This window comes from Sinocyclocheilus anshuiensis, unplaced genomic scaffold, assembly GCF_001515605.1.
Source record: "Sinocyclocheilus anshuiensis isolate Anshui unplaced genomic scaffold, SAMN03320099.WGS_v1.1 scaffold1237, whole genome shotgun sequence".
In the NCBI taxonomy this organism is placed as follows: Eukaryota; Metazoa; Chordata; class Actinopteri; order Cypriniformes; family Cyprinidae; genus Sinocyclocheilus; species Sinocyclocheilus anshuiensis.
Genome location: NW_015553581.1, coordinates 1,224,084 through 1,244,561, shown reverse-complemented (window position 1 = coordinate 1,244,561; position 20,478 = coordinate 1,224,084). Strand labels below are relative to the sequence as shown.

General features: G+C 37.4%; 1 protein-coding gene across 1 annotated transcript in view; it reads left to right on the top strand.

Annotated features, from left to right (window-relative positions):
* Nucleotides 1–20,478, top strand: part of LOC107668384 (partitioning defective 3 homolog B-like) — a 319,469-nt gene that overhangs the window by 206,153 nt on the left and 92,838 nt on the right. Inside the window, exons 19-20 of the mRNA XM_016460232.1 lie at nt 12,414–12,623; nt 16,667–16,892. Coding sequence (XP_016315718.1) covers nt 12,414–12,623; nt 16,667–16,892 — 436 coding nt within the window. The remainder of the gene's footprint in view (nt 1–12,413; nt 12,624–16,666; nt 16,893–20,478) is intronic.

The window sequence follows — 20,478 nt, the reverse complement described above, 5'->3', positions numbered from 1 at the left end:
ATGTGTTCATCTACTTTTAATTCATATTTTAAGAAACAGTGGTTGTCAGCCTTTGTGACTAAAAGGCCCACCATTGTCCACAACAATATGCAAAGGCCCCATGACTTTTCCAGTTGTTTGTGATTTACTGGATTAAGTGTAGGATATAAAAATATATTTTTACTCACAATTTCTACCCTTTAATATATTTTAGAGCTCGGCATAACTAGGAAAATGTATACTACCCTTCAAAAGTTTGGGGGCAGTAATGTTTTTGCAAAAGAAGTCACTTATGCTCACCAATGTTGCATTTATTTGATCAAAAATAAAGTAAAAACAGTAATTTTGTGAAATATTATTACAATTTTTAATAATTGCTTTTTATTTTTTAATATATTTTCAAATGTAATTTATTCCTGTGATGCGCAGCTGAATTTCCAGCATCATTACTGCAGTCTTCAGTGTCACATGATCCTTCACAAATCATGCTAATATGCTGATTATGTGCAAGAAACATTTATTATTGTAAATGTTAAAAAGAATTTAGCTGCTTAATATTTTTGTAAACCCCTCCCTTCCATAAGCCTACTCTGCTCTGATTGGTCAGCTGGCCAAGTCTGTTTTGATTGGTCTTTCCATATCTATTCCGTGTCGGAAACGAAACGCACATTTCCATAATACATTTTTGGGTTAAAAGGTGTAAAAAAAAAAAAATGGCATTGATATTACCTTATCAATTCGAGCCTGAGTCCGAGGATGATATAGATGCACTCGCTCAACCGGAAACTCCTTCGCAAGCACGGCTTGATCAGGACGTTTCTCAGTGGTAAGTTTAAAATTTGTGTTGATTATAATAATAACAATTGATATGTTGTTATTATTATTATTATTTACTTATTTGAGGTGCACACGTGGGAACTGTGTTAGAATGCCCAGTGAGGCTGAAAACCTGTGCTGTCACGAAGTACGACAGGTAGTATAATAACTATCCAAGATTAGAAAAACAGTCCTAGGTAAAATGACGAGCGCACAACAAAAGGTTCTCATTGTATTGCTGTGGTATCGTGGAAAAAATGAATTTTAACCACTTATTCTTCACATCATCATCCTTAGGCAATGAAAACAAAACACACTTGCTTTCACAGCGCAGAACACAGCATCTTTCTGACATTATATAAACACACTAACTAGCGGAAGTGTTTGTGGGCAGGTTAGAGTGTTTGTATTTCGCGGGCATGTGGGGATTATGCAAATGTGTTACCTAGTGACGTTGTTCTGTAACAGGCAAAAGATTCGAAAATATAACGACTCGTTAAGGCGATTCAGAGCCGACTCTTTCTTTTGAGAGACAATATCTTTATTTAGCATGCACTTTTTTGATTAAGAACTTTGCAGACTGTTTACATTGAAGGACAGCTACATTACAAACTGCAAATAAGATATTTTTCGAAAACCCATATGACCTGCTCTTTAAAATAGAGAACTGTTATTTTAAGTTAATAATATTTAATAATGTACTTATGTTTCACAATACAGCTGTTTGTTTATTTGTTTGTTTTGCAAGTATAAAAAGTAATTGTTAAAAAATGATCATTGGGGCCATTTACATTTTTGGCAGATGAAAAGAAAACTACTGGCATGACAAGCAGAAAACATCCTAACAGACTATTAGGAAAAGCAGACTGAAGTTTTAGTCGTCATTAATTGTTAATCTTCCATATCTTGGCTATCAGATTTCATTTTTTGTGAATGTGAGTGTTCAAAACTTGTTTGATGTCAACTTCAAACCTGGCATGACAGGTACAGGTAGATACAGTAAATGTGTTTTTTTTTTTTTTGCACAAACTGTTCCCTTAAAGAAGAGCTGTGGTTCATTAAAAAGTAAATATATATTCAGTCTCTCTCTCTCTCTCTCTCTGAGAAATGAAAAAATGTAAATGTTCTTCTCCGCTCAAGATCAGGCCTGAGACCAGGAGTTTTTATTGCACAGCGGTGTGTATCAAAGTAATATCCAGCACCTGCTCAAGGCAACAGTAAACAGAATATTTGCGCCTGTGAGTTTGACTCCTCATCCATCTCTGTCTAAAGAGCTTAGGACTAAACCACTCAAACTCCCCACTCATCCAGACCCTCGCTGAGACATGGAAGGTCACACACTGCACCAGTCAGAAACCAGTGAAAATACGATTCTCCTCTCTCCAAACTAAAGCTATCGATTTTTGCCTCTAATATCTAGTATTTTATGTCCCTGTTTTGCAGAATTATTCTTATCGAACAGTTGCCCTTGTAATCTGATCATCTTCAGATGTGTGAAATGCCACTAGTGTCAAACAGGCTTGAGTGAGCGTGTCAGACAGACAATAGAAATTGAAACAACATGTCAGAGATCTCGCTGACTGAATGTGCTTTCCCTTTCTACTAATAAGACACATACTGTATGCAGAAACTGCTGTCATACTCAAATAACGTAGGACATCGTGCCAAACCTCCTGCCTTCAGGAGGGAATGTTTATTCAGATTCGATAAATATGATGCATTCAATGTCAAACAAAGGAAATATTGGTTGCAACTTGATCGGTTTGTCTTTAACCTTGGGAAACTCTACACTGAGAAGAGCAATACGATTGGACAAATTGTTTCTCTTAACCATGATTGGTCAGTATTTATGCAGCTATCAGTGTCTAGCTGTGTTTGAAAGATTTGTCGTAAATCTTTTACCATTAAACAGCTTGTTTTATTCAGTCATTCATCTAACAGCAAAGTTAAAAACGCTGACAAGACCCGAGCGAGGAGCTCGCAGATGCGTTTCCTTGCTTTTGTTTTTCTTTGCAGATCCAGACAGAGGAAAAACACTGGATATCTGTCTGGGGTTTAACCGTTATGCCAAGAACATAAACAGAAACAGACCAGGAAATTTAGTGGAATTAAATTTGCAAGAATGAAATCTTGATGCAGGCTGTGTGCACAAGTATGTTATCATTTGTATTGCAGATGGAGGAGATGTCAACATTTCAGATGTTGTCTGTGCTGTGCTGTGATGTGATGTATCTAAGTGTGTTTTCTTTGTTTTTTATAACAAAGAAGTATAACAAAAGTGGTTCTCAAGTTGGCCGCGACTAAAACTTTTTATTCTATTCTATTTTGCCAACAAGGTTTGTGGACAGCAAGGAGGAAAAAAAGCTACATTTAAATAATAAAAATGCAATTATTTAAATGGCCGTACTTTAAAAAGACTTGAAAAATAATGACTGAAATAAAAAAAATAAACAATGATCAGAAAAAAGTACAATAATGTGTAATATCATCATAGTTTGATTCTTGAAGAAAAAAACAATTGAGAAGCACTGTGTTATACAGTATTGCAAATGCTTTTAGGGCATGTGTGCTGAACAGGCACTTTCAAACTCTGTTTCCCCTCACCTCCAGCACCTCTAAATGTTCAAAGACTGAGTCAGGAGATTTCTCGCTCACAAACACACACACGGAGAGACAGACAGGCAGGTGTGTTGATTGAGAGACATATAAATGCTTACTGTCTAAAACAAAGATCTCTCTCTCTCTCTCTTTGGCTCTCATTGAGTGGTTTCCCTCTCTCCATATATCACTCAGTCAGGAGCTGGGATGCTTTCCAGAACCTCCTCTTTAACAAACATCAGGCTTTTACATCTCTGTTTCTCTCCAGAAGTCATATCCTTCCAGAGCAGATCTTCTCTGTCTGTGTGTGTGCAGCTTGTTTCATATACTGTCAGACAACACTCTTCTGTCCCTCATTACATTTAATCCTGAATGACCATGAAACCAAAATTGACAATTCTTATTTTTCGTGAAATGTTGCACTGGGAAATAAGGTTGTCTAGTGGCCAGATGAGTTTCAGTCGGTCTTTTCCAGCATCCTGTCACTCAAGTGAAATGATTGCAACAATTAGCATCCAACAATCCAATCAATTCCCACTGGACAAATTCAAGTTCCACCCAGCATTTTGTGTGGTTCAATAAGCAGTTTTTCTTGGATATACATCACAGTAGAGAAGAAAAGTTGGTAGGTTAATTTCATGCTGAGTTTAAACCTCAGTTTAAGGCCACTTTTTAGTAAAAGTTTTGTAATTTTTGATTGTAGTTTTGTAATTTTTAACCCTGGGTTATGAAATCCTGTTTGAGACCAAGATTAGACCAAGCACTAAAGCTTTTTGAGGGACTAGACTAGAGTATTACAGTAAGTTGTTTAGGTACGGACAACCAATCATAAACTGCCTCATTAAATACTCATTAAATATTCATGTTCGTTGTACAGTCAGAAACTTTGATTTGCTGTTTATTGTGAGCGTCTGAATGAAAACTCACGATACAACGATGGCAAACACGTCAACTGGAGTTATGAATTTTTGTGTTTCAGTAGCCAGTGTGAGCTATTCAGGTCAAAGCATTACAAACGGTAAAACATTAATGCATATCTTCTAACAGCCTTTTGCTCAGTGGAATGAATACAAAATCCTGACAAAGCTTCATGTTTTTGAGAGATGGAGATGGTCTGGTCTCGTATACAATACTGTTGGGTTGGTAATATGTTTTTGGAAGAAGTCTCTTATGCTCACCAAGGCCAAATTTATTTGATCAAAAATACAGTAAAAACAACAATATTGTGAAATGCGGTATGTTTATGGTATATTTTACCATGGTATGGATTTTTTCAATGAAAAATTCAAAAGAACAGCATTTCGTTGAAATGGAAATCTTTTGTAACATTATAAATGTCTTTATTGTAACTTTTCGATCTATTTATTATATTACTTTTAGGTAATGCTATGCTGTGTGAGTGACATTTTGACCTGCATTGTTTGTCACTAATAAGCAAGGAAAAATTATTTAATCAATAATAATAAGGACAGACATACTGTAAATATTCATAAATATAATAGTTTCAGAAAATGCTCAAATCATCAGCCTTGAGCAGATGTGGCAAAAAGTGCATTTTGTACCCTGCTTGTGCAAAAGTCCTCTGAAGTTTGGCTGTGGTGAGCGCCGACTGTGCTGCGCATTGCCTGATGCGTCTCTTGTGTAATTTTGACTTTGAAAACACACAAGTTGCTGCCAAGCGCTGGCCTGTTGAGAGCCCTGATGCCACACTGCTCTCTCTCTCTGTCTCATTTGCGTGTTCCCACACACTAATCTCTGTACACGATTGAGAGGGAGTTTGTTGTTGATTCAAGTTGAAAGCTGCCATATTTCGCTGATTGGAATTGATAGATTCATTTGCGCTCTTGAAAGCCATCTGTTTGTTTCTCTGTGTGCTAGTGCATTTCCCTAGGTGTACTTGGATGAATTTAGACATATCCAAATAAATGTTGAAGTCACCTCTTCTGGTGTGTAACTTTTATTCGCTCATGTTTGTTAGTCTCAGAGTTGATTGCAAAGGTGCTGCAGTGTTTTGTGTTCATATGATTGTTCAGTTAGACTGTGACTGAAAAGATCAGAAATGGACCAAGTGCTTGCAGCAAAAATGTGTCACTGTTAGAGTCAGAGACCAAAACTTCATTTTGAATCCGAATGTGTGGTGAATCATTAATCACATCTTTATAGTTGCAAGCTAAGAATTTGTATTTAGTGCATTGATGTGTTCATCTACTTTTAATTCATATTTTAAGAAACAGTGGTTGTCAGCCTTTGTGACTAAAAGGCCCACCATTGTCCACAACAATATGCAAAGGCCCCATGACTTTTCCAGTTGTTTGTGATTTACTGGATTAAGTGTAGGATATAAAAATATATTTTTACTCACAATTTCTACCCTTTAATATATTTTAGAGCTCGGCATAACTAGGAAAATGTATACTACCCTTCAAAAGTTTGGGGGCAGTAATGTTTTTGCAAAAGAAGTCACTTATGCTCACCAATGTTGCATTTATTTGATCAAAAATAAAGTAAAAACAGTAATTTTGTGAAATATTATTACAATTTTTAATAATTGCTTTTTATTTTTTAATATATTTTCAAATGTAATTTATTCCTGTGATGCGCAGCTGAATTTCCAGCATCATTACTGCAGTCTTCAGTGTCACATGATCCTTCACAAATCATGCTAATATGCTGATTATGTGCAAGAAACATTTATTATTGTAAATGTTAAAAAGAATTTAGCTGCTTAATATTTTTTGTGCGAACCATGATACATTTTTTTCAGGATTCTTTGATGAATCGAAAAGAACAGCATTTGGAATAGATTTTTTAGTAATTCTAAATGTTTATTTTTATGTATATAGAATGTAAATGGTAAATTTAGAATGTATATATAATGTTTTATAATTAGAAATGTATTTACTCTCCCTTTTGATCAATTTAATGTGTCCTTGCGGAGTAAAAGAATAAATTTCTTAAAAAAGAAAAAAAAATGCTGACCCTAAACAGAATGGTTCTGTATATTCACTAGAATGAGATTTCATTCATTTATGTGAATAAATTTTTAGCTCTAGAAATCACGTGTTATATATTCAGGTTTTTTAAGACTATGTGAACCTTATTTTATTGCTTGTTTTGTCTTATTTTAAATAATTTTAAGTCATCTTGTGGCCCCCTTGGAAGTTTTCCGAGGCCTACTATCAGGTCCCGGCCCCCTGGTTGAGAAGCACTGATCTAGAGTCCTGTCACATGTTTTCCTCCACTTGTCCTTCTGTTCGCGACACGTTCAGTCAGTTCAGCTCACACTCACAGATCTGTGGGGCCCGACACTCACACATTCAAAACCAGCCCTGCCTACAGTGATCAGGCTCATAATGAGTTTCTGATTGATTGATACAATCTTTATTACATCAAAATAAGATGAAAGCTCTAACTGGAAGGGTTTCTCTGTCTCGTGCTGGTATGAGGGCGAGCTTTAATGGTGTGTGCTGGTTACCAGTGCAAGTTGACCATCCATCACCCTGCACTCAAAAAGTGACAGACCCCTCCACCCCACAGCCATCAGTCTTCAGCAGTCAGCGACCTCTGCTACACCCCCTTACACATGCTAACCTAATAAAGGTGAACTGTAATTATCAGATGCCTTATAAAGGTCTGCCGTAGGCAATTATCAAAGCCATACATCTCCCACTGTGAAAATATCATAACAGCCCAGGATTTCAGGTTTTTAATACCTGCGCTGCAGTGATGGATGCCAGACGGGGTGGCGGAGAACAGGTTTACTCTGTGTGTAGGATGTCAGAGAGCGTCTGAACTGTAAATGGCATGTGTCTCTATCCTCTCTTCCTGCCTGAATACACCATTGAGTTTGATTGACAGACTCTGGTACATGAGGTATGTAGGAGTATAACTCGCAGAAAGCTGCTTCCTGAACCCTGCACTTATGAACCAAGAGTAAGTGTTTCGGAGTGTGACAGGAGAACACAAGTGGCACTAAGACAGCTGACCTTTCCGATTATACGCTCCACATTTCTCTTCTCTTAACTTCCACCACAGATTCATCTTTGGCGTGACAGACTGACAGAATGACCCTCTCTTTACAGTGTCTGTTAAATGTGTTTTGAAATAAAGTTAGTTCACTCGGGCAGTCATTTTGGCAATGCCTCAGGGCAGATATTATCTATGTAGGTGATAGAGTGTGGTAGTCTTAGAATTCGAAAATAAGTGCACTTCTGGTTCCATCTTTCTGAAGTCAGTATGTTTTTTGAATGGGTTTTTGGTTAAATGTTGAAATAATACCTGTGATTATCACAAGCTCAGGATATTTATTGTCATGTTTTGTTCTACAACATAAAATGCATCAGTAGCACCCCATTCATGTTTTTGTTTGTTTGTTTTTTTGTTGTTGTTTTTTTTACAGCTTTTATAGTTGTCTTGAAAAGGTGTTTGCTTAAATATGCATACATTTCTGCTGTTTACAGTATAAACCACAATGGTATTGGCCATCTTAGTATGCACTGTTACCAGCACTACCACATACATTTAAGAATGTAGTATGACAGTCATCTGGTACTATGACATTCTACAATAATAATTCTACAAATATAATTTTTGTCTTATACCAATACCTAAATGCTAAAATCTATTTTGAAATGTTTATTTCAAAATATAGTGCCTTAGTGCCTCACCACCTATCATTCATTCATTCATTCATTCATTCATTTAGGATATTTTTTTTAGCTTTATAATTATGATTTAATTAATATGTATTCTATTATATTATTATTATTATTATTATTGTTGTTGTTGTTGTATTTATTTATTTATTTATTTTTACTCCAAACCGAGATATTATTATTTAATTATTGGGTATTAATAATAAAAAAAAGAAAAGAAAATGTCCTCCAAATATTCTAAACAACTGGTATATAAAATATTTGAGAATTAATTTGTTTTACAAATATTTACATTATATAATATTATAATATATATTAGTTATTTTATAATATTACAATAATATAATATATCTGTATGTGAACAGATTTTTTCCCCTTTTTTCTTTCCTTGTTTTTGTTTTTAATCTTTTAAACAATATTACTCCAGACAGCATGCAGCATGTATACTTTGAAAATCTACAAAAGTAGTATACTTTCATGCACTGTACATTTGACAACAGGCTATTATTTGTGATCTAGTAGGATAGTATGGTAATTGGGATGTAGCCCTAGCCTCTATTTTTGCTTCCTGTGAGAAGATGAAATTAAAGTCCACACTCACATCTGACTTCTCCTTAAATCAGGTGACAGCTACAATTAATAGTCCCTCCCCATTTTCAGCATGTATGTGGCTCTGATTAAAGCACGCTAGTGTCCCGAGACACACATTTAGACTCTCATCTCCAAGCCAAAAGTGTTTTGGAGACCTCCAGAGAGCAGACTTCTCAAAAGCTGCTTAATTTCATCAGCAGGTCATGGGACAGAAGTAATTACGTTTGTGACACAAACTATGCTCGTAAAGAGAACATTTCAGTCACGCTGACTGGTACATCAGCGGCCTGCTATTTATAAGCCTCCTCTCACACAAATCCAGCCTGGAGCTCAGCTGCAGCAGACCTCTCCTACTTACTGACGCTCCATACTGCTGTTAATGAACATTTCCCTATGATCCACCAGCACCATGTGCTTGAAAGTCCAATTTAAAAGTGGTTTGCTTTGGTCGTTTCTGGTGAAATTTCAAGATTAGCCCTTGATGAGTTTTTTCAAACTAATTCTTAAACCGCAAGTGTCAGAAGTTTTCAGGGCTATGGCCCGGTACTTAATGACCACGCAAAGTGAACAAGGTGGTGATCCAAACAACCCCATGTGATGAATCAATGTTCTCTGTAGCATACTAATATTTTAGAAAAATACTAATATAAAAAAAAAAAAGTAAACTATAAACTATTGCTTCTGGCCAACTGTCACACACAGGGTCATAAGTTTACACTTGACGTGAACATCAGCACATTGTGAAGCATGATGTGTAAGTGCTTTCTGAAGCTCACATTACTTTATTTTTGATCAAATAAATTCAGCCTTGGTGAACATTAGATACTACTTTCAAAAGCATTAAAAAAATGTACAGACTACAAACTTTTAAATGTAGTGTAGAAATTAAAGGGGTCATGAACTGAGAAATCAAAATGTCGTTGTACTATAAAAACATCCTGTAAGCTTCAGAACTCAAAACTTTCTTGTTAGTCTAAAAACAGCTTTTATTGAAGCCAGTCTGCCAAAACGACAGGTTGTGGAATGTGCCACTTTATGATGTAACAGTGGGGCTAAACACCGCCTCCGCAGAAGAAGATCAACACCTGCTTCTACATCACTGCATGTTTAGCCCCGCCCACCGCTTCACACACATAGTGGGTAAATAAGGAGAGAGGCAAACACAGGTCTACGCAGAAACCAAATGATAAAGATGCACCGAAGACAACAAGACGCTGTTCAGTGCCAAGTTTTGGAAAAACACAGTCTTTGCATCGCTTTTCTTCTGATCCCAACATTAGGAAAGAGTGAATGAACTTTATTTGTAATGAAGATTCAGACCTTGTCAGAAAGAACTTGGTCGTTTGATCACTTCATTTTACCGCCGATTTGTTTACAAACAAGGCACAATTCAACACAGGATTTTCAGAAAGATTGAAACTAAAAGATGATGCTGTGCGTAATATATTAGATCCGACAGAAATGTCGCACCACACAAGTGTGATTACATTTTTATTACGTGATCACTATTGCTTTGTCTGTTATTACAGATAATATTTTATATGTACTGAGTATTAATGCATTTTTAACCTAAATCACAGCAGCGTCCATCTATGAAGGATGTAGCTGTCAAACACACACAGCTGTTAGCCAATCAGAGCAGAGGTGCGTTTACTTCTGAGTCTACAATCCACCACACCTATTCAAACAGAGCGAAAACAGGACAGAAAATAGCCTATTGTTTACTTCCGAGTCTACAATCTGCCACGCCTATTCAAACAGAGCGTTCCGATGAGGGGGGTCAAAACAGGACAGAAAATAGCCTATTACTTCTAAATTATGATTTTTTTTTTATGTACAAATGTTGATAACATTATAAGTGGACCTCAGAGAACAGTACAAAATAATAAAAAAGGCAGTTCATGACCCTTTTAAGACATCTATACAATTTTGTATACATTTTTATTTATTTATTTTATTTTATTTTTTTGCATTGCTTTTGCTCTATGTATCTTCCTATTCAAAATCAGCATGTCATACATATGCACATATAAACCTTTTTGTCCTTTGAACTTTCATGAACTTTCATTTCTTGTCAAACTTCAAGGTGTGGCATCTGTTGTGATGTTATATGGAGACTCTCTCATCCAGCTGTGTCCCTATCTCCGTTCACCCTCCGTGTCTCTCAGCGCCCCATTCCTCATCTCTCTTTCTCTCTCTCTCTTTGTACCACATCCCAAATTATATGTGCATAAATTTCTCTCATGTCATAATCCTGAGAGCAGAAAGCGTGCAGCTGGGCCGGGCTGGGCTCATCTCGTCTGGCCTTCTCTGGCAGTTTGGAGGCCACACAGATTAAACTACTGATCCCACTTCCAGTTTCATTTAAACGACCATTAGCCAAACAAAAAAAGGGCCGGTGCCGGCAGCAGGCCAGGCTGATTGGAATTCCAGTGAGGCGCACCACCTGTCGATACGATGATTTCCTGATTCATGAATGCATTCTGGGAGCTGCAGTGCTTTAGCTAATGATTGTGGGTGAAGGAGATGTTTGGAGAAGGGTGGGGTCGACCAAAGGAAGGATGGAGGTATGCAGAGATGGAAAGGAGGGAGATAAAGAGAGAGAGAGAGATGGTGCTTCTGATTGATGGAGAAACGAGTCCCGGGATTGAGCTCTCATCCATCATTCCCTGTGGAGGCGCATGTTTAAAAAGTCATTTTCATTAGAGGAGAGAGAGTGTTTAAAATTTTACACACACTCACAAACACACATACATACACTCACATACATGTTCAGTTTTATAAAGATCCACCTTTGGCACTTCAAACATTATTAACGTTTAGCTTTATCTTCTTTCCAGAATGCCTTTGGGAAATGCTCCAGTGGTCTCTATTGACCCACCATCTTTGATTAGCACTGAAACAAATGAGCGAGTCTTTCATAAAGCGCTGATGCTAGAATTAAGTTTCCTAATACCAGTGCTTGCTAGGCAGCAAAAGGTCGTTTTAAAGTTTGAGTTTAGGTTAATGTCTTTGGTTTTGCACAAATGACAAATAAATGCAAGAAAGAAGTGTAGTATGCAAACAGTATGATGACAGTTATATTTTGAATGGCAAACATTCTTTGAGTAAAAGTTAAAGAAATATTCCAGGTTCAGTAGAAGTTAAGCTCAGTCAACAGCATTTGTGGCAAAATATTGATTAATGTGACAATTTTCAGTGGTTTATCCGCAAAACATAAAATACATGTATTAACACATGTAGAAAAATCACTCACTTATATTTTCAGTGTGACATTATATCCAGTTTTACAATGCCATAAAAGTTAAAACACTATAACAACTGTAAAAATTATTTAACCTGCTTCACAGCTCAAATTTGTACAGCCGAGTTCAGTGTTTATAAGTAAAACGTGTAAGAATCACATTTAAATCCTCCAAAAATCGATCTAATTTATTTAAGTCTGTTTTTATGGTAATAACATTATGGCACAAATGCTGCCAGTTAACTTATTATTTTGAAGCATAATAAAGTATTGAAGAATAATTAAGTATATTGCTTCAATGAAAGATTTTCAAAGTTAAATTCTAAATTTCTTAATATCAAATTTGCAAAAACCAAAAATATTGCATTGATTGAAATTATCTAAAAACAAAGTTTAAATGGAGTATGTATATTTAATTTTATTCAAATTAATTAAAAAAATGTGTGGAGAAGATTTTTGGCAAACACTGTGTTAAAGTGTCGTCATGTGTTTTTTGTTCCCCCCCCCTTTCCCTCTTTGTCCTGTCTCAGTGAGTAGTGGGGTGGAGTTGGGACCCACGCTAGGCCTGAAGAAGTCCAGTTCTCTAGAGAGTCTTCAGACTGCCATGACAGAGGCCAAGAGAAACGAGCTGCTGCCCTTCCACAGGCCCCGGCCACACATGGTGAGAGGGCGTGGCTGCAACGAGAGCTTCCGTGCAGCAATCGACAAATCATACGATGGCCCGCCAGAGGATGATGATGGTGAGCACTCACAATGCAGCAGCAACACAGTCACAGAATCTAAAGATGCAATGTGTAATTTCTGCCCCATTAGCAGCACCAGTTTGTTTTTGTTTTGTTTTTTTGAAAGAAATCTCCTGTTATCACCAAGTCTGCATTTATTTGCTCAAAATTACATATTTTTACAATTTAAATGAACTGTTTTCCATTTTAATATATATGTGATAGCAAGCAGCCATTAATCCAGTCTTCAGTGTCACATGACTCTTCAGAAATCATTCTAATATGCTGATTTGGTGCTCAAGAAAATTTATTTTTATCATAAGTGTTGTGCTACTTAATTATTTTTGTGGAAACCATGATACCAACATTTATTTGAAATATACATTTTCTAACATTATAAATATCTTTGCTGTCACTTTTGATCAATATAATGCATCCTTGCTGAATAAAAGTTTCACAAAGAAACTTACTGACTTTTGAATGGTAGTGTAAATTAAAAAAAAGAACAAAAAATGAAATAATTATATAAAAGTAAGTTGTGTTCCCTTTAAGAAATTGGTAGTTGCTATATTCCACATTTCACTTTGAACCCCATAGACTCCCATAAGCCTACATCAGTATTTGAAGTGATTGTGGATGTGAATGAGTAAAGTCAGTGACTGTCGAGGGAGAGTAATTGAGAGTAAAGTGTTTGGTTTTGTCCCTGTCATGTGCTTCCTCTTCCCACACACCAGCCTAATTGGCCCTTCTGTGAGACGACAGAATACAGACATGTGGCGAAAGAAGGAGAGAGTGTGAGAGAGGAGAGGATTATGGTCAGTGCGAACAGATACGGCACAGCTGAAGACTTAAGATCCCGTCTCATGCACACACACATCCCAAAGCAGTATCTAACTTCCCTATTCGTGGAGATCAAAATAAAACCGGAACTCTTCGTTGTAAGATTTTCTCTGAAATTTTAACTAAGATGTGGTCCAATACTGCAACTTGGGATGACCTAGTTATGAGTTTGTAGCTTCAAAACAAACTAATTAACACAGATTGTCAGGTTATTTACTTATTTGCTCATCAACGTGTGATTACATCTGCTGTTTACCTCGATGTGGAGATGCCAAACACACACTTACGTGTGCACACCGTGATGATCTGGTCAAAAAACAGCAGCAGCTTATTACTAATCACTGAGGACAGTAATTGGGCACACAGCGTTCCTCTCACTTCTCATTACCATCGCTGTTGTGGGATGATAATTTGCCTGTATTCAGAAAAAAGAGTTTAAACATCACATTTTAACCAGCCACTGTGTGTGTGTGTGTGTGTGTGTGTGTGAGAGAGAGAGAGAGAGATTATATAAATACATTTATCAATCTATTCATGCATACCCTTGTGAAAGAGTAGCATACTTTTAAAAAGAGTACAAAAGGAAAAATATATACTTCAAAGGAATATATAATAGTTTGAAATGAAAGTAATTTTTGTTACATTCAATAAGCTGTTTTTTTTTTTTTGACCCACTTAAGTTGGACTTAAACTTTATATGTTATTTTATTATTACTTATATTGTCTATTAAATGTGCTTAAAGAGTATTGTTGAATGTACTGACAAGCATTTATGGTAAATTAAAATATACTGTAATGTAATTTCTATTGAAACATATATGCCATTTAAATTAAAATGGTTTGAAATATATTTTTATAGTTTTAATGTAACATCAAATAACAGTGTTAAAATTATAATCAAATACTTTACATGTGCTTCAGTATGTTAGCGAACACATAAAAATTAGTGTACTTTTAAAATATATATATATATATATATATATAAACATATATATAAATATAAAATTATTGAACTAAAATCATTTAATTTTACTTTTTTTTTCCCCAAAACTGCACTTAAGTGTATATAGAAATTCATGAAAGTGTGCTTTCTTTAAGTACACTGTAAGTACACTGCTGACTTTTTTGGCATTTTTGCTGATTTTGGAGAGATGGCTTTAGTGGATTTAAGCATAGTAAAATGTGTTAAACAGAGCTGAGTACTACAGTCTTGAAAAAATGAAAGCATGATCAAATTAGCCCAAATTATATAGATGATATATGAAGTGATCGAACCTGTAACTTCCAGTTGCAAGCCTTGAGCCTTAACCACTACACCACCACCCTAAAGAGAAAATTAAGAGGATGCCGTCTTCTCACATGAAGAAGAACCCATATAAATATCAAAGGCTATACATCAGTGAAGATGATAAACAGAGAGGCATTTAAGGATGGGATTTATTTCCCTTTGAAATTGTTTCCATTATTTCACTGAGCTCACAGAAGTGTCATTATAGCTTTATTATGTAAGGCTTTCAGAGCATAGGTACTGCTCTCTAAGTCCTCAAGCCCTGCTCTTTTAAAGCGTTTTCATATTAAGACGTGAGCATGATGAGAAATATCTCCCCTTTTTTCTTTATCCTTTCTCACCATTTTTTTTCTCTGGCATTCGGCATTGTGTTCAGCGGATTGATATTTACAATAAGCCTTTGCGCTGATCCGAACAAAAGAGTTTTCTGATGCAGATTAGAGAAGTGGGAGCTGGAGCAGGCCTTTGAGGTTCCTCTGTGTCTCTGAATAATAGGGCAGCTGTACAGTCATTACAAGCCACCCGCTTCAATGCTAGTTTAAACAGCGGATCGGCATTTGTTTGTGTAGAAATCAGGCCATGGGGAAACGGATGCTGCTCTTGGCCTTGGACTAAGCCTCAGAAGAACCGACTCAGTTTTTTGCATGCTTATATTTTTGTTTTATTTTGTTTATCTCTGTCATTCATGATGGAACTGGTTCAGAGTCATATTGAATGTAATGTATTCTGTATCACCACCAAACCAAAGCAAGTGGAGTTTATTTTTCATGACTTTACTGTTCCTCATTGGAGGTTAATGCCATGTAATGTAACAGGCACAGTCCTAACCTGCAGTAACTTTGGGTTAGTGACTGACTCAAGTACACAGTGAAAAGTGTACACATTAAAAGATTTGGTAGTTCCAACTTGTATCATTGGTTATACCAATAGCTTTGTCAAAAGCCTTTGAGAAATATTGCGAAAATGTAATTGTCAATGTAATTTTCACAATTCTTTGTACCATTTGCCATTGTATGTCTATGTATTGGTCTCCCTGGTCTCTACACATCAATATCGGCCATTGAAAAACATATTGGTCGACCAATACTTGCAAGCTTTTGGTTACAAACCCAGATCTCTCTTGTCTGTTCCTACACTAATTTCCTTGTCTTTTCCCTTGTCATATTTTGGCCTGTAAGATACAACTAGCCATCAACAAATCACAGTATACAGGGCTTTCGGGACCTTCCCCTGAGCTACAAGTGGAGGGTTAGTAAGATGGCTGCTGTGAAGCTTATGAAAGACTGATGCTTTTTTGCACGTCTCCTCATCTCTCTTTTAACGCGCTTTCTGAGGCGGCCTGGTAAACGTGCATCTGCTCCCAGCACCGCCGCTACCGTCTGACAAACCTCAGAGTGCAGATACATAATGCAGCCGCGATTGATTGCCACACACACACACACACACACACACAGATACACAGAGTGCCCCACAGTGGATAGCCAGTAACAGATGGTTATGTCAGCAGGTTCCTCAGTTACCCAAGCCTCTTTTTTCACTTTTTTCTATGCTTATCTTTACTCCCCATCTCTCTATCCAGTTATCCGTGTCCCTTGTTTATTTTTCCTTCTGATTATGATAATGTGAGCAACTTTTTGATGGTCCAGGGCAGATTAGCTGAAAAAAATATCTCAGAAGAGATCTTTTATATTTCCATGACTCGAGATATAGTCCACACTAGGACTAGGCGGTTTGAAGGTAAATACTGTGTGAATATAGAAATCTATGAAACCAGTTGAGGTTTTGCTATGCTCTTTATGCTATGGTAGATTATTTTCAGTTTATGTTATAGAAACACAAGAAATGTGTAATGTATATGATTTTGGTTGTGCTGACCACTTGTAGGCCACAGTGTATTCATCATATTTTTTGTTTGCTTGTTGTATTGAAACAGATGAGGGGTCGGACCAGAGCTCTGGACGAGATACTCCGGCCAGCGGCTCCTCCAGACAAGGTGCGGGAGACAATGAGGAGAACAAGAAAGTCAAGAAGAAGAAGGCCAAAGGCAAGAAGAAAGACAAGTTGAAAAGCAAAGGAAAGGAGAAAGAGAAGAAGAAATCAGAGGAGGTCGGTGATGAGCTGGATAAGAAGACCAAGAAGAAAGGATTCGGGTTGCTGAGGCAAGACTACTGTTCTTTGTGTTTGTATTTGCTTTCGTCCATTCCTCTTCTCTTCTGTCTTTGTTGTTGTGTGTCTCTCTTAAAGGGACAGTTCAAATTAATAAAAAAAATAGTTTTCTCACCCTTATGTTTTTCCAAACCTGTATGACTTTCTTTCTTCTGTGGAACATAAAATGTTGTTTTGAAATATATTCTCTTCACTCTTTTTTTCATGCAAATACAATGAATGGAGACTGACGCTTTCAAGCTTCAAAAAGACACAAAAGCACCATAAAAATACCATGAAAGATGGTCCATTTGACTCGTACACTATATTCTGAAGTCATGCAATAATTTCTTGTGATAAATAGTTCAAAATGTTTTTATTCACTGATTTACTGGATTATTGAGTCAGCGAGAATCGGGCGAGTCAGTTTGGTGAACAAATAATTCAATTTTGTAAATCAGATCAACAACATGTATGAATAACAAAATTTATTTTATGGCAGGGGTCACCAAACTCGGTTCTGGAAGGCTGGTGTCCTGCAGAGTTAAGCTCCAACTTGCCTCAGCACACCTGCCTGGAAGTTTCAAGTGTTCCTAGTAAGACCTTGATTAGCTGGTTCAGGTGTTTTATTAGGTTTGAAGCTAAACACTGCTGGACACCGGCCCTCCAGGACCGAGTTCGGTGACCCCTGTTTTATGGTGTTTTTGGGTCTTGTATGAAACTTGAAAGCTCCAGTCCCTGTTCATTGTAATTTCATTCAAAGAGTGATTATTGTGAATTCCACTGAAGAAAGAAAGACAGGTTTGGAACGATGTGAGGGTGAGTAAATTCATAAATTTTCATTTTCATATGAAGGCTATTTCAGCTGTGAACAGTTTCTCCCACACATGTAAAGGTCATGATGGATGACTGTTGATTTGACGCAAATGCTAAACTGCAGCGATGGGTCGCTGGTCGGTCACATGTCGTGTGACGGAATTTTGGCCTGTGCTGCTGTTGGGACGCTCTGTTGGCTTACGCTCACGGTTGAACGCATTTCGGCCCGCTTGCATGTGTATAACTGACTTCGACCACTGGTAAACAGAGCAGTCAGCCTCAGCTCCATATGGCACACCGTCTCTGCGTCACAGCGCTCAATCTCCCCTGTCTTCACACTGTGCCAGTGCCAGGCCTAATTTGCATCACGGTGGGCACCTGTGCCAACCCCTGCCCATCTGCCCGTCAATCGGCCGGCCGGCACTGGCTCCGGCACCAGCAAGACCAGGCGGCTCCATCACAGTGGAGGACGACCCGCATGAGTGATTCTACAAATCAGAGCATGGACGCCCCGGCAGGCTCCACCTAACAGGCAATTAGCTCTATAATTGTTTTAATTTGGATGACTGCCGGTAAAACTGAAAAGCACACCATGCTGTTACAGCAACACGCGGAATATTCCAGAAGAGAGAGAGAAATAGAAACAGCGGAGAGAGGAAAACAGCCGGGGAACTTGATTCAGCTGGTGTCTTTCTCAAGGTGAACCTTTTTGACTCATCAGGAAGTGCAGGCTACGATACGGCTCTTGCTTCTGTTAATCCGACTCGGCCTGATCCCACTGTTTTTCCTCTTCCGTGTGTCTGCCGAGAGTCTGCTAGTACGCTCATGCAATCATTTTAATGTTGACTGTTGTTCTGTGGCGATAAGCGTTTATGTGTTGGCTTGTCAGTGGTTGATGGGGTGAGGGATGTAAAGGTTACTGAAAACCACCGTAGTTTTATTTATTTATATTTGGCAGGCAGTGAGGATTAGAGATATGGGTTCGAGAGCCGTGCGTTGACGCTGCTTGCCACGGAATGTGACAACCTTCGCTCAAAGCGGACGTAACCCAGAATCTTTTGCCGTGAGATTGCCCTGTCACCCTGAGCAGGCCAAATATCCACGGATTAAATAGACTGAAAATGTGTTGATAGAAGAGTACAATTCTCCATAAGACAACTTTTTGAAGGTCCAGGGAATGTGAACACTCGTGCATAGCTTTTTTACAGTGCTGTCTGGGGTAACAGATGAGTCTTTGCTCAACATGACCTTTATTGTGGGGTTGTGCATCTATATAAACCCACCCAAATGCCTGCATTATTTGGGGCCCTTTTGGGTTAGTGAGTTAACCTGAAGGCCTATTCATACATTACCAGGCAAACGTTTGGAATTAAGATTTATGTATGTATGTATTTATTTTTGGAAGCAGTTTCTTATGTTTGGGATAAGATAAACAAACAGAAAGAAAGAAAGAAATACTTCTATTTAACAAGGTTACATTAAATTATTCAAAATAGTAAAGATTAAAGACATTTAAAATATAAAATTTTATATTCATCAAAGAATCCTGAGGGGGAAAAAATGTATCACAGTCTCCACTGGAGTAGACTGGAGACTTTTATATTGAAACAAAGCATCCCCATAGTCTATGCTGAGTCCAAACAGATTCAGAATGGATAAGTTATGAATGAATTACTTTCCCAAGAGAATAATCTCTACCAAATGGGCATTTGTGTTGTGGCCTCCTTTTTTTGTGCTATTTTAGTTGGTTTAACTATAGACTACATAGTTCATTTTGTTGTTGTACCTTAAGTAGAACTTTTTTCAAGCACTTTTATTTATTTTTTTTATCCCTTCTTATATTCCTCTCGTATTGGTCCTCATATTTTTTTTTTCTTGCAACCAGGGACTAAAGCATCTGAAGCATTCTGTAGATCAATAGAAAAATATTGATTGCTCTTTTCAATTAGCATTATGTGTATTTGTGATGTCTGACCTCAAAGGTTAAGAGCAGGTGAAGTACAGACTAGCTGAGACGCCCCCTGAGAAACATGACCTCTAGCCCCACCGATTGTAAATCAGTGTTTCCAAGTGCTTGAAATGTCTCTCACTGAAGAAACAGTGTTCATTTAGAGCTTTTAAAGGGATAGTTCATCTAGAAAACAAGTGCCATTGTCATCATTCTTACACCTTTATGTTCTTACAGACATGCTGTTAATTTACAAGCTTAAAAAATAACCGAAGACAGTTTGGAATGAATAAAATATGCAATTGTCGTTTTTGGGTGAGCTATTTCTTTAAAACAGGAGAGGCTGAGCTATTTCAGTCTGTGCTTACTATCAAATAAAGATTTGTTCAATTGAATGTCAGCCACCTTGTTGAGCCAGTGAAGCTATAGACACCATTCGGATTCTCTGATACTGAACACAAATTTCTTATTTTAGGTCAGAAACCCTAGACGTTGTTACTGACTAGATGAAATGTTTATTTTCTGGCTCTGATACCTCTTCTGTTTTCCATCTCAGTGTTATATGTGCCTGGTAAATCTTTAGCTGGCCAGTGCGGATGGTATTTTGTTCTTTGCCTGGCTCAGATCCAGTGTTATTGGCCACTATTTAGTGCGGATGGTATTTTGTTCTTTGCCTGGCTCAGATCCAGTGTTATTGGTCACTATTTAGTGCCCAGTGGGAGTCACTGGCTAGTGTCCATTCTGCTGATAGTGGCAGTGTTGATTTGGTGGTAGCTGTGTCTGGAGCAGTGCTGCAAATCTGGGACATTAAGCCAGGATACGGCCCTGCAGCTCAG